The sequence below is a fragment of the Anastrepha obliqua genome, chromosome 1 (assembly GCF_027943255.1).
Source record: "Anastrepha obliqua isolate idAnaObli1 chromosome 1, idAnaObli1_1.0, whole genome shotgun sequence".
NCBI classification, from domain to species: domain Eukaryota; kingdom Metazoa; phylum Arthropoda; class Insecta; order Diptera; family Tephritidae; genus Anastrepha; species Anastrepha obliqua.
The window spans coordinates 2,582,395-2,596,012 of NC_072892.1; the positions used below are offsets into that span (position 1 = coordinate 2,582,395).

Sequence of the window (13,618 nt, forward strand, 5' to 3'; positions counted from 1 at the left end):
AAAAAATTTCACTCGATTACATTTAATATCTTGAGCAAAACGGTTAAATCTCGGTAATCCTACCAAAGGTAAAAATCTCAAACCATCTCAAATGAAGGAAAAACTGAGAGCCCCTTTATATTGGGGTCATCATCATCATCGGACAGCTTTACAGCACGGTGGGAGGTTTAGATTCGTTCACAGTTCATTTCCATGCATCTCGATCTTCGGTAACCGTTCTCCAGTTTCTAACACCCAGTGTCTAAGAATTTTAGTCTTGGACGCCTTCGGGCTTTAGGTGCTACGGGCTGGTTTGATACGATTGATTTCTGAGAGCGATCGTCAATTATGTGCGTAATATGACCAAGCTTTGCGGTCTTTGGGACTTTCACGATATCCTCACCATTGTTTAAACCTCATATTTTAATTCCGTACTAACACCAACCATCGACTTCTGCACAGAATGTGCCTCCAATACTCAGCCATAGGATTTCGCTTTTTAATCCTTTCATCAAATATCGTATTGCAGAAAAAATTACGCTAGGGGGCAGCAAACGATATGAACTACTTTTGTTCAGGGTTACAAAATCGCCAAAGACAAGTTGAAATCGATGAACTCAAATTCCCAAGCCCATCCATTGGTTTGAGTTATGACGAATGCATGTGGATGTTAGTGCGAGTATTCCCGATAGTCGCTTATTTCAGTTTTTTTGTTGTTGCTGTTTTTTTGCTGTATTACAATCTGCGGTTGCACACAAGTACCCAAAACGATTTTGCATTTTACACAGGCACACAAACAAGCTTGCACTCAACTGGCATTACTTAGTCGCTTATGCAAACAGCGGGCGGTGTCAACGGGGGTGATCGAGTGTTGCGGCTTGGCGCTGCGGGTGTGAGCACATAATTATTATGTCGTTTTTGCACTTACTCTCTCACGGGCACACTCACACACGCACACAATGTGATTGCGCAAGTAAATAAAGCCGCTACACAAAAAATATATGAAAGCTAAAATTGCATGAGGATGCGCGTGTGTGTATGTGCATGTGGTGTGAATATTTGCTGGCATTTTCATTTGCTCCTTTTCAGCGTACACGGCGTATGAGTGTCCCGCATTCCTACTTATCAAAAGTATTATTTGCGCGTCACAACCACATTTTCAACATTTCCTTTCTTCTTTCTTTGCTGTTGCCATTTGGCATTTGCTTTTTGGTTTTCGGCTTTTCTATATTTTTCGCTTTGCGTGAACAATCAACAGCATCAGTGGCACTCGTCCGACCGTCATCCGACCTCCCTTCTTGTTACTTCTGCTGCTGAATAAATCCTAAACGGAATAAAATTTTAATTTATTCCACAAAAACCGCACCCTAGCGGAGGTACTGTGGGGCTTCATACATTTAAAAATATTCATGTTCAAATTCTACAATTTGAGCATTCATAGCGTGTGAGAGCGGTGGAAAAGCTATTAAAAATGTGAATAAAAGAATACGAAGGGAAAAGCATGTATTTATAATTTTTCATGTGCCACCTGCCACATGCGCCTCTGGCAGTATTTTGGCGCAGTATTTCGGTAGATTATGCGGATAAACAGAAATTATTTACATATGTATTACTTTTTCTGCATCCGAATGCTTCATTACACTTAAAAATACATCCTTGTAGAGAAATTAAGTAAGCTAAAATTTTTCTAAAGTTTTTATTCGACCGCTTTTTACTGACTTTCTTGTTCGATGCACATTTTGCATTATCTGGTTTGTTTTATTTTTTCTTAGTTCTGCAATCATTGTTGAATTAACTTTCTGATGAGATGGTAGATACTTGAAATTTTCATTGGCTCAGATATCGACGTCATGCAATGTACAAAATAATAATACAAAATAAGAACGAAGAAAAATTAAATGGCGCGGTATCCATTTTTTATGAAAAAAGTCCATGATTGTTGTTATCGGAAAAGTAGAAAAAATAGAAAAGAAAAAGAAAAGGGCGAACTATGTTGCGCAGCCAGCCTGAAGTTGAAACTAGAAACATACGACGATAGTGCGAATGGAGACGCTTTTAGTCATTTTATTTTATGCTGATATCCAGATGGGCATGCGAAAGAAAACGAACAAAACAGTAGGTTTACCGATTTTAATAGATTCGCCTTAATATTTTTAGACAGAGAAAAAGCGTCAAATCCTCACCTGTGTGGCTTAAAAAATTTAATAATTTTTTGGCTACTTTTTGCGGTAAATTGTTGACACTTTTCGATTCAAAGATATTGAAGGTGGCGCTCAAAGTCTTAATCATGCAGTTCCAAAAACGAGTTGGCTTCAAAGTACTCCCCATCAATTGCAATGCACTTATGCCATCGTTCCATGCAGCACTCGAAACATTTCTGAAACTCTATTTTAGGTATAGCCAACAGAGTCGTTTTTGATCTTTCCATTATTTCCTCTCAGCTGTTAAAACGAGCGATTTTTTGACTCGATCAAACAGAAAAAAATCGCAGGCGATCATATCAGGTGAATTCGATGACGGTAGGAAAGTCTCGTGTCGTTGTTGGTAAAAAATCCACGGAAAATAATGGCACTGTGCGACGGTACGTTATCATAGAGCAGAATCCCCTCAAATTCTTTCATTTTTGGCGAATTGCTTCACATTTTGAACGCAAAGTTTAATACAAAGATGTTGGTTCGAATTCAAATCAATTTTTAAAACTCTTCTTTAAAAGAGATAAATTTACTCGAGGCGGCGTAACTCTTACAATGATCACACAAAGATGTGTCACCTAACAAATAAACAACACCTGGCGGTTTTTCGGGGAACCTTTTAACCAAGATGGTATTCCTGGATTCCTCTGCTTCTTTATTGGTGGGATAACCGGTTACGCGATTTTGGCCGAGTTAATAAAATGCGCCAGTCATTTCTCCTCGTGCTAACCGGCGCCCATTAGAAATACCAAGTGAAGCCAAGTCCTTTTCCACCTGATCTTTCCAACACAGAGGAGGACTTCCTCTTTCTCTGCTATCACCACCAGTTTAGAGAGTATTTATTGCAACAGAAAAATCAATCAAATTTTACTTCCGCTACATTTGCATATGAGGGTATGCATACAGGGTAGTCAGTTGAGCGTATGAATTTTGAATTTTCAATTTTTTTGGCTTTGGTAGCTGGAGTAAGAGCCGAGATGGATAGTTTACGCTTGAACAAAGTGAGAGAATTTGAAAACGAATATCGGGCAACGACAACCGAATACTCAGCCGAAACGGTCATTTCAATGAAACTGAGCTTGAAGAAATTAATTGATAACTTTTTATGCCTCTTTTATTTATAGCTAAATTAAATTAAATTCCTTATGTTTGTAGGACTACCCCGTATAATTATTGGCACATACTTCATTTGTTGAGCGTTTGGCTGGGCTCCTCTTCCTATTTGTGATGTACGTCTTGATGTTGTTCCACAAATGGAGGGCGCTCCAAACGGCAGATTGGTTATTTTATGAGGAGCCTTTTGATGACAGAAATACACTCGTAGGTTTGTCATTACCTGCCGAAGGGCTACAGCTATTAGAAAAATCCCTTAAATTGTGTTATAGGAAATTGCAGATAAACGTAAATTTAACTGCTACCTTAGGTATTATTTTAGTAATATAATATAGGGCCTCCTTATTAAGACAGTTTTAATAGTTTCGCCTTATGTATTCACAGTGACCAATTAGACATATCAGGTGTACCCGATTCATGGATGTGACGTCTATCAATGGTATAGGCGGCCGGCATTTAAACCAATTTACCACAAAATATACAGTTTCGTTCTAAACATAATCAGATAATGCTAACCGTCGCAATAGCGCAGTGGTCCAGATTACTTAAACGAGCGACCTTCCAAAGCCCTGGCCTTCCAAAGCCCTGGCCGTAAAATTAATGAAAGGAGAATCCTGCAAATCTCTTCACTAAGCTTCACATTTTAACTAGTTCACTTCAGCACAGTGATGCCCGTTGATATATACGAGTACATCTGTATGTATTTATATTGCAATAAACTTTTGCTTTGCTTATATTTACTCGGGTCCACTCTGCACTGCGACGTTTAAAATGTAAATTTACAACGTTTTATGCGCCTGAATTTGGAGCAGAACCTGCCCACAACACCTCAGGGTTAGAAATGAATGAGCAAAAAGTAGCAACAACAATGGTCTTGATACCATTAAAAAGCAAATGAAAAGTTTCTATTTTCTACAATTTTTGCTCAATGCATGCATTTACATATACACACAAATACATACATACCCGTACCTATGTATGTAAATATACTTGTATAAATCCGATACATATACACCTATGCCCTCTGTATGTATGTAGGTATGTATGTTTGTAGAAATATACCAAGTTACGAAATGTGTGGGAGGGAAATGAGCTCTTTACCAAAAAGTTGTGATAATCTTAAAGATTTGCGCTTGAAAATAGTTGCCTATGTATGTGCATATATATTATATATATAGTGGGGGCATACATACTTACATAGTTGTAGGTTAGTTTCGGTTGAATGAAGTTTTCCGAAGGAACTCGTAAGCAGCAGAGCAGAGCTTTAAATGTGTTTTAGTGGGCAAGTTAAAAAGTTTTAAACGGTACTTTGCGTTAATTGAATGGAAAATTTGCAATTTTTAAAGCGACTGTACAACGTCAGCTTAAATTTTTGGAAAGTACCTTTGGAAACAAGAGTATCTCTAGCCCAATTAACAGTTTAAATTGAAGTACTTAGTACTTATTATCAAAAAAGAATAAAAGTAAGGGAAAAGGCGCGGGATACGCGTTTCGTATATCGTTGGCAGAGTGGAAGAATTTTATTGGTTGGAGATAGGCCCGTCTTCAACTAAATTCTGAAATAGAGCGTTCTTGGACCATTTTCTAATATAGAGTGTTTTCGAATAGGCTGCCGAAATAAGTCAATCTTCCACTCAGCCCTCGATATATAAGTGAAGATCGATCTTTTTAATAAATATTTACATTTAAAAATTCAGTCCTTGGATCTCCAAATATAAAAAAACGTATTACGAGTACCTCGACTTAAAAATTGTTTATACACTGAATTTCGCAGCGTGCTGCCACCTATTTAAAATTGTAAAAAGTAATTTAATAAAAAATAAACATAAGTATTACAGCATTGGTATCAAAGCAATTATTAATAAAAGTCCAGTTCCAAAAACAAATGTTTTTAATAGCGTTACCAACTGAATTTTATTGCAAAATTTGCAAATTATCCCAAATTTCACTTAAATATCATATTAAGATATATGGAAAATAGATATCAAGAGGAAGATTTTTAAACAAGCGTTAATAAAAAGCTATTTTCATTAGGTGTTGCCACATGATTTTTATTCTTAAAATCAGCAACTTATGACACATTTTACTTGAATATTAAATTACAAATATCAGATTAAAAATGTTTAAACAAGCTTTAATAAGAAAATATTTTTATTTGGAGTTGCCACATGGTTTTTATTTAAGAACTGTAACCTGAGATACATTTTACTTGAATATTAAAACATAAACATCAGATGAAAAGTGCTTAAACAAGCTCTAATAAAAAAATATTTTTATTTAGTGCTACTACATGGTTTATATCTTAAAACCAAAAAGTTTACACACATTTTACTTGAATTTAATAGATTAATATAGATATCAGATGAAAGGTTTTTAAATGAGCTTTAATATCAAAATAGATTTATTAAAAAAAAGATATTTAAATTAAAAATTTTATATTGTAACTTTAAACAGTTTATTTAACTGCCGCGGTGTAGACAAATTTTATTTGGGCAATCGAGACCTAAACACAATTTTGCCGATTATGGCAACTTCAGCAAGTGAACGAGCATAATTAAATAAAAATAATAATTCCTCAGCACTTCAACTGCATTTCCCAGTTCCAGAAAAGTTCCAAGGTAAGCGAATCACAGATGACAAGGCAAATTTCACCATTTGTTCAGGAAATAATTTATTATTCTTATAACAGGGTTTAGACCTAAGCATTGCTGCTCTACGACTATGTTAAAAGTACTTGACGTCTTGACAATTGTGGCATACATATTCCTCCTTTGGCTGTTGGATTTCTGTAGATTATTTGATTCGGTAAACCACGACTTTTGTTGCAAACAGCTTAAACACTTTTTTGGATTTTCTGATAGCTCTGTCAACCTTATGATTAGATTTCTTAAAAGAGGAACTCAAAAGGTACATTTATGCAAGACTAGCTCCTGCACGTCTCGTTTTTAGGGCTCCGGTGTACCGCAAGGATATGTCCTTGCCTTCTTTTACGAAAAATCAGGATTGGTTAGATCTAATAGGGATTAAAGTCTGATTTTCCACAAATATTCCTACTTGTCCTCGTCAAGAATGTTTTTATGAGTGATGTGAGGCTCTGGAATTCAATTTCTGAATCTTTCGATGCAGTGATGGGTGGGAATAACTAAAATAAATAAATAAATAAATAATTCGCGCGTTCACTTCTGTTTGGCCGAGCACCTCCTCCCGTTTGGGGTGTGCGTCTTGACGTTATTCTACAAATGGAAGAACCTAAAGTTTTAAGCCGACCCCAAATGGCAAATGATTTTTATGAGCAGCATTTTCATGTCAGAAATACACTTCGAGGTATGCCATTGCCTGCCGTGATGCGATCGCTAAACTTTTCTATTATTCGATTTTTCATGCACGGAGACTCGAATTTACGCGCGGTAGTCACGCACCAACCATTCGGCTGCAGTGGCCGCAGGTAGGTGTAATTATAAAAGGGTAATACGCGATTGATTTAATTCTGTGCAATGAATATGACTGTGATTAAACTGTTACCTCACTGTTACTTTGACCCTCTCTCTCTCGTGTATGTTCTTATTTATGTGACTGGCAACTCGTTACAGTTGTTATAAAGTACTAAGAAGTCGTACACATCCAACCTCATTTCTTAAATAAATTAAAATAACCCCCCTAAATGTTCGTTATTTCTCCTCTACTCTTAGTGCCGACCGCGATCACAACTCTGAGCTGTCAATACAAGAACTCGCCGTCTACATCAATCAAAGGATCATCGATCACATTGAGGAGGCAATACAGAATAACCCACGCGAATTTCAGCGCGTAGACATAGCGCCCGCAGACGGATTAATAACTTGGGAGGAGTACCACCATTTCTTTCTCAAAGAGCACGGCATGACCGACGCAGACATCGATGAGCACAATGAAATCAAACACACTGCATTGAATAGGAAAGCGCGCGAAGATATGATGCGCGATAAAGCGCGTTGGTCGGAAGCGGCGCGCACCGATCTCTTCAGCTTGACGATCGATGAATATCTCTCGTTTCGACATCCCGAATCGAGTATATCAAATTTACTCGAATTAGTTGATGATTTATTGCGACAATTCGATCAGGATGGTGATGATCAGCTGACGATCGAGGAGTTCTCCGAAGTAAATGTAGACGATGATGAGGATTTGCGCAGAAAGTCGCTTATCTCACAGACGGTGGTGGAGAGGAGAGAGGAGTTTAAACGCATCATTGATAAGAATAACGACGGTAAGGCAGATAGAGAGGAGCTGCTCAACTATGTGAATCCGAAGACGCCGCGTTATGCGCTACAAGAGGCAGCGACACTCTTCAGTTTGTGTGATGAGAATAAGGACGGGCGACTGACTTTGAATGAGGTGAGTGAGCTGGGGAGATGTTTTGTTTGAGAAGAGAAAAAAAGATTCAGTGTTAAGTTGATTTCATATCACTCTCTCAGTTATTGTTGTATTTTTTGTTTTTGTAATTAATTGCTCTTTGTTTTTTCAGTTGACTGAGAATGCGGAGATTTTCCTCACATCCAAAATGATGGACGCGGCTAACAGTTTTCATACGGAATTCTAAGTGCACCACACATACATAAACTGTATAAGTATTTGTATTTATAAAAAGGCGATCATAGCGTAGAACTGAGCGTAAAGAAAATACAACACTGCAATACAACAACACAAATGATTTTCACAGAAGTCAATTCGTAGCAATCGAAAAGCACTATACTCGTATATTGCACAGTATTTACTTGTAGATGAAAAAGTGTCGATTAATTTTTTTTTTTTTTCTTAATCATGAATTTTAGCTTTTAATGTATATTTTTATCTATGGATTATTTAAGGAGAACAAAAAACACTGAAAATTTAATTTGTGGTCGCTTCAAAGAAGAAACCCAAAATTTAATTGAAATTCATTAGCACCACAAATAAGAAAAAATACTCAAATTAATATTAAAAAAACGAAATGAAATTATAGGAAAAGTTTAAATAAATCTTGTTATTATAATAGTTTTATTAAAAACCATTTGTTTTGTATAAAAAATGTGTACTGTTCTGTAAGGAAAAATTGGGTTGGTAAGAAAGTAATTTCGGGTTTATAGTGTCAAATAAAACGGATTATTTTATAAAAAAACGAATTTCGTATTCACCATTTGCTGCGTTGAATATTTGTCATGCTTGTGATAAATCAAAGTTTCCGCGTTGTTAGTAATCTGAGTCTTCAGCAGAAAAAACTGAACTAAGTTCGGTACCAGTTTCTCATCATTCGAAAGCTCTGCCACTCAAAGAGTTTTGCAAACTTCGGAATAAACAGTAAGCTGATGAGTCCAGGTCAGGATCACAAATATAATGGCTAAAATAGTAAATAGAAATTTACTACTTATGCGTTCGGAATAAGTCGTGGAATATTGGAATTATACTCTTTTGGGTTTCGGTCACTGATAAACTGGCTAGACAGAGGACCCTAGAAATGGTTCCATCGCAAAATGAGTGGATTGGGGTTCCCTTGAGAACCTGTGGTCTGCACTTGGAAAGAGGAACCTCACGTCTACTCAGTGAGCGCTGGCTTAGTGCGCAGACATGCAAAGTCTCGAGATCCTTCTGGTCACGGTTAGATCGAGGGAAATTCTGAGGCTAACAAAGTCGCAGCTCTCAAATTTGGAGGGTGCCCATTCGGCAAGCCTTGGGATTCCCTGGGCATACAGGTACACTGTTTGTAGGACGAGGTGGAGTCATCACACCTGCGGTTAGAGCAGGGTTAAACATTACGCACCTGGTGAATTTCATCAGCAGATTGATGCTTTGGTGACACCGTGAAATGTGTGTATAACAAGGGGTTACAGAAAGTAGATAAGGTAATATAAGATATTGGCATTAACGTAAACAGGGAGTGCTGCAGTCTTGGAAATTTGTTTAGCCCGACATCAAATTCCATGTCTTCCAACTTTCAAAGCATCATCTCTAATTGGTAGCCGCATCTATAAATTCATAGAATCAGCTACACTTTTCCTAAAAAAGATATATCTACAACCAGTGTAGACCGGATATTTAGAAAAGGTGTATTTTATCATCGGCTTTCTGGGTTTGTAATGGCGCAGGTTGAGATTTCTAGAGTCTTAGCTGGAATCAAAAAGGGCCAACACGTCCTTCCCAAAGGAGAGCTTAGCACTGTAGCCATACGTACCTGTTTCCATCCCCTCGCAAATTTTTCATCCATTTGTATAGCTTTGTCCATATTCTTGGTCCCATAATCGGACTCCCGCTGATAATCTGACTTCATCTTGGCTTCGAAAATCCTCAACTGCGGACATCTCCGAGTGTATTTCTGCCATGAAGAAGATCCACATTCTGATTGAAATTTTGACATTCAAAATACCAAAACTTCAAAAGCATTTTATGGTTGCGCCTTGAAAAAAATCTTTCGCTATGTATTTTTCGAACCAGAAAGTACTTTCTTGCTAACCTAGTTTTACTAAATTAAAAATATTACAAGAAATGTGGCATTATTAGTGATATTATGCTTTAAGAAATTAGTTCAATAAAATTGGCAGATAATTGTAAACTAAAATATTATTGAGCGACAATTTTGTTATACATTTTTTTATTTGCAATTCTGAATAATACTCGATAAGTATAAAATTAAACTTAAGTTCTTCGAACTTAGTTGCAATTGTAAAGAATATTTTATTTTAAATAAAGGAGTTTTTAACTTAATAAAATTCAATATTATAATTTGTTCATTATAAACAAAATGTATAACATTAACAAGTTAATCTGTTTTTCCAATTTCTTGTCACAACCCTTCAACTTCTTCATATTGTGCATGGCCAAGGCGAATCTATTCAAGGTGGTACTGGCAAATCATCTGATTGTTTTTTTCTTTCGCCGTGTCCATGTGGCTGTCAGTATAGCATGAAACAATGCGAATTCATTACTTGTTTTCTACTTTGCCAATACTTTGGTAGTGATACCACCTTTAATGAATGTGCCTTGTGCATGGCCGACCACTGTTCTAGAGAGAAGCGTTTCAATTATTGTATTTATGCAAATAAATATTAATATCTCCTTTCAAAAAGTACGCATAATTGGCAAATGAAGCAAAAAAGGTTTAATTATTCATACACGTATCCCAACGTTTATTCCTCTTATTTAAGCGAATTGCTTTTAATTTCCTTCACGCCTGTAAGGATGCAAGAACCTGCGTTTTTGTTAATTACTTTTGCCGTGCAGATCCCTGCATCTCTCAAAGGGCTTGGATAAATGGAAAGCGTGCACTACGTGTATACTGCAGGCATGCACAAACGTCTCGCATCAAGAAGCTCCTCGCAGTAAGAGCAACTCTTTCCAAAAGTCTCCGAGCAATAAGGCTCAACAAATATATCAAATGGTGTTCAGCTGTAGCACATGGCTGTGCGCTAACAAACCTACGAGCAAAAGTGGGAGCTCAGTTACCGCTATCCTTGGTTCGTTTTTCTCTCTGAGCTATTCATCAGCATTCAAAAGCATTTTCATAAGCCAATTTTGGAATCGCTCTCAGCTATATTTTTGGTTACTTTCATTTATTTCTAAACTGAGTCATTGTAAGAAGAAAACCCCACACTGAAACTCAAACGAATGCAGAGCTGTCGGCAAAGTATTGTATAGTTTTTAGTAAAATAAATATCTTCGTGATAAAAAAATTACGGATGATGTAGTGGAATCATCTCGAAATTTGGCAAAGTATAGGTTTAAGAATTTCGGTTCTTACTCTTTAACTAAACCTGAAAAGCTCTGACGCCTTAATCTCGGCTGCCTACGGATCTTTCTCATTTGTCAACGTTTTTCTCTTCGTAAATCTTAATTAGTCACCGTTTGCCTAGTCCGCTGTGTAACGGGCATCCGCCGTTAAAATTAGAACACATTTCTTCATCATCATTGTTTTCGTGAATCCCTAACGGGGCATAGGGCACCAACAACAACTGCGCCATCTCGTCCGATTACTGGATACTTCACCTGCATCCAACAACTGAGGATGAATATGCAGCTACGTACGCGGATGATCTGTCATAATGGCCAAAATTATACATGCTCCTGTAGCTTCTAAGCATTTACAAACTAATCTTGATAAGATTTGCACTTGCCTAAATAGATCGCGAATAAAAGCTAACGAGACAAAATCAATGCAATTCACATGCACACTCCGCAGAGACTCTTGCCCTCCAGTAACACTAAATCGTTGCCAAATACCCCAAACTGATCAAGCCAAATACTTAGGTGTTCGCTGTGATCGCCGATTTACGCGGAGCTCCTACATATTCCTAAATCGGAAGCAACTTGCTCTAGATCAGCAGTATCACTGGAGAATAAAAGTTTTCTATATAAGTCAATACTTAAACCTATATGGACTTATGGAATCCAAATATGGGGTTCAACTTCAAACTCAAACCTTGAAATCTTACAAAAATTTCAGTCGAAAGTGCTACGCATGTGTGCCAATGCACCTTGGTTTGTCAACAAAGAAATTTTACACCATGATCTAAGGGTTCCAACTATAAGTGAGGAAATCAGTTTTATTAGTCGCAGATACAACAATCGGCTTGCTACTCATCCAAATCCACGCACATCCAACTTACCCAACGCCAACATGCCACGTAGGTTAAAAAATATGTACCCATTGACCTGCCACAAAAATTTTAATTATTCATAAATGTAATGTAATTTAATAACTCAAATAATTCAACTAATGTAAATATTGTTTTTTAATGTAATGATACTTCGAATGCAACCGATAGCTTACCCTTGGGCAGCACATGGCATCTAGCCTCAAAATAAGTTGTTTTAATTATTGAAATGATTTTTGCGGAAAAGCAGCGCAGGGCAACCCACAGGCAGTTTCTGTGCAAGTTGTCAAAAGCCTTTTCAAAATCGCATCAAATTAAGATCGGCTCTGAACTCTAAAAAAAAGAACATTTTAATGGCATAAAATTGCACAGAATTGCGACGGGCCAGTTTTCAGGTGACATTTTGTGGTTACAATAAAATTAATTTGATCCATCCAAAATTGTGAAAGTAACTTAATTTAACTTTGAAAACTTAATAAAATTACTTTTTTTTTTAAGATAAGAATTCATAATTTGGCAAGTTCTCTAGATATTTAATTATTATTTATTTCTTTTACTTTAGTAATCAATAATCTCTGTCTCCATTTCAGCATGCCTATCAAAGTGAAAAATCCTGCGAGTCGGCACTGCAAAACCTTGTTGCTAGGATAGAACTGGCCATCGACAGGAGGGACTACGCTATGGGCATCTTTTTATACATAGGGGGGGGGGCGTTTGATAATGCCAATTTTGACAGTATGGGTAGCTCTGCTAGTAGTAGGCACGACGTAGACCGAGTACTAGTAAATTGGATTCGTTCGATGCTGGCCCAAAGAATCGTCCCGGTGCGAGCAGATGAAGATCTGCTGGTGTCATCCATTGCTCTGGTGCATGCTAATCGATCCTCTACTCACCACCTTAAACGATTCGGGAGTCTACGCACAAGCATATGCGGATGATGTTGCTTGTTTGGTAACCGCCCCTTCGCTTATGAACATCAGCAGGAAGATGCAGAAAACTCTGGATATGATTGACACTTGGTGCTGTGCGAATGGGCTATTGGCAAATCCCGCCAATACTGGTATTGTCCTCTTCACCAGAAGGAGGAAGCTTGATGGACTCGTTCTGCCTAAGCTAAAAGGAATCACAATCCAGGAAATTAAATATCTTGGAGTAATCCTCAATATTAAGCTCCTATGGAAATCAAACGTTGAAATAAAGACATCCAAAGCACTGACAGCTTTCTGGCAGTGCAAAGGTGTCTTTGGGAAAACGTGGGGTCTTTCTCCTAGCAAGGTCCTATGGATCTACACGGCTATGATAAGACTTATTATCACCTATGCATCAGTGGTCTGGATGAGTAGACTCTCTCTCGTGGGAGTCAGGAGGACCTTATCGAGACTACAACGCACTGTGGCCATCTGTTGCACCGGAGCTTTTCCGACTACTTCAGGCCCTTAGCTAAGATGGGCTCTGAGGCCAACTTTTTTGGCCCAGAGCCCATTTTGCCACTCCCTTCTGCAACCATCACAGCCACGGTTAGCAAATGGGTAACTATCACACACAAGCGAGCTTGGCAGGCTGAGAGAGGCTGCAGATGGACTAAACTGATGGTACCTGTCATGTCCGATCGAATGTCGCAAACCCTTCTGCCATTAAGCGAGGGGAGTGCAGACGGCTGGTTGGACTGATGACGGGCCACTTTCTGTGGGCGAAGCACATGGAAAGGTTGGGCATCTCAGACAGTGTACT

At 37.8% G+C, this 13,618-nt stretch overlaps 1 protein-coding gene across 6 annotated transcripts in view; it reads left to right on the forward strand.

Annotated features, from left to right (window-relative positions):
- Positions 1–9,905, forward strand: part of LOC129246175 (45 kDa calcium-binding protein) — an 88,013-nt gene extending 78,108 nt beyond the window's left edge. For all 6 annotated transcript variants that reach the window (XM_054884761.1, XM_054884785.1, XM_054884794.1 and 3 more), the window contains exons 4-5: positions 6,974–7,658; positions 7,789–9,905. In XM_054884761.1, the coding sequence (XP_054740736.1) occupies positions 6,974–7,658; positions 7,789–7,863 (760 nt within the window). In that variant the 3' untranslated portion in view covers positions 7,864–9,905. The remainder of the gene's footprint in view (positions 1–6,973; positions 7,659–7,788) is intronic.
- Positions 9,906–13,618: the final 3,713 nt, after the last annotated feature.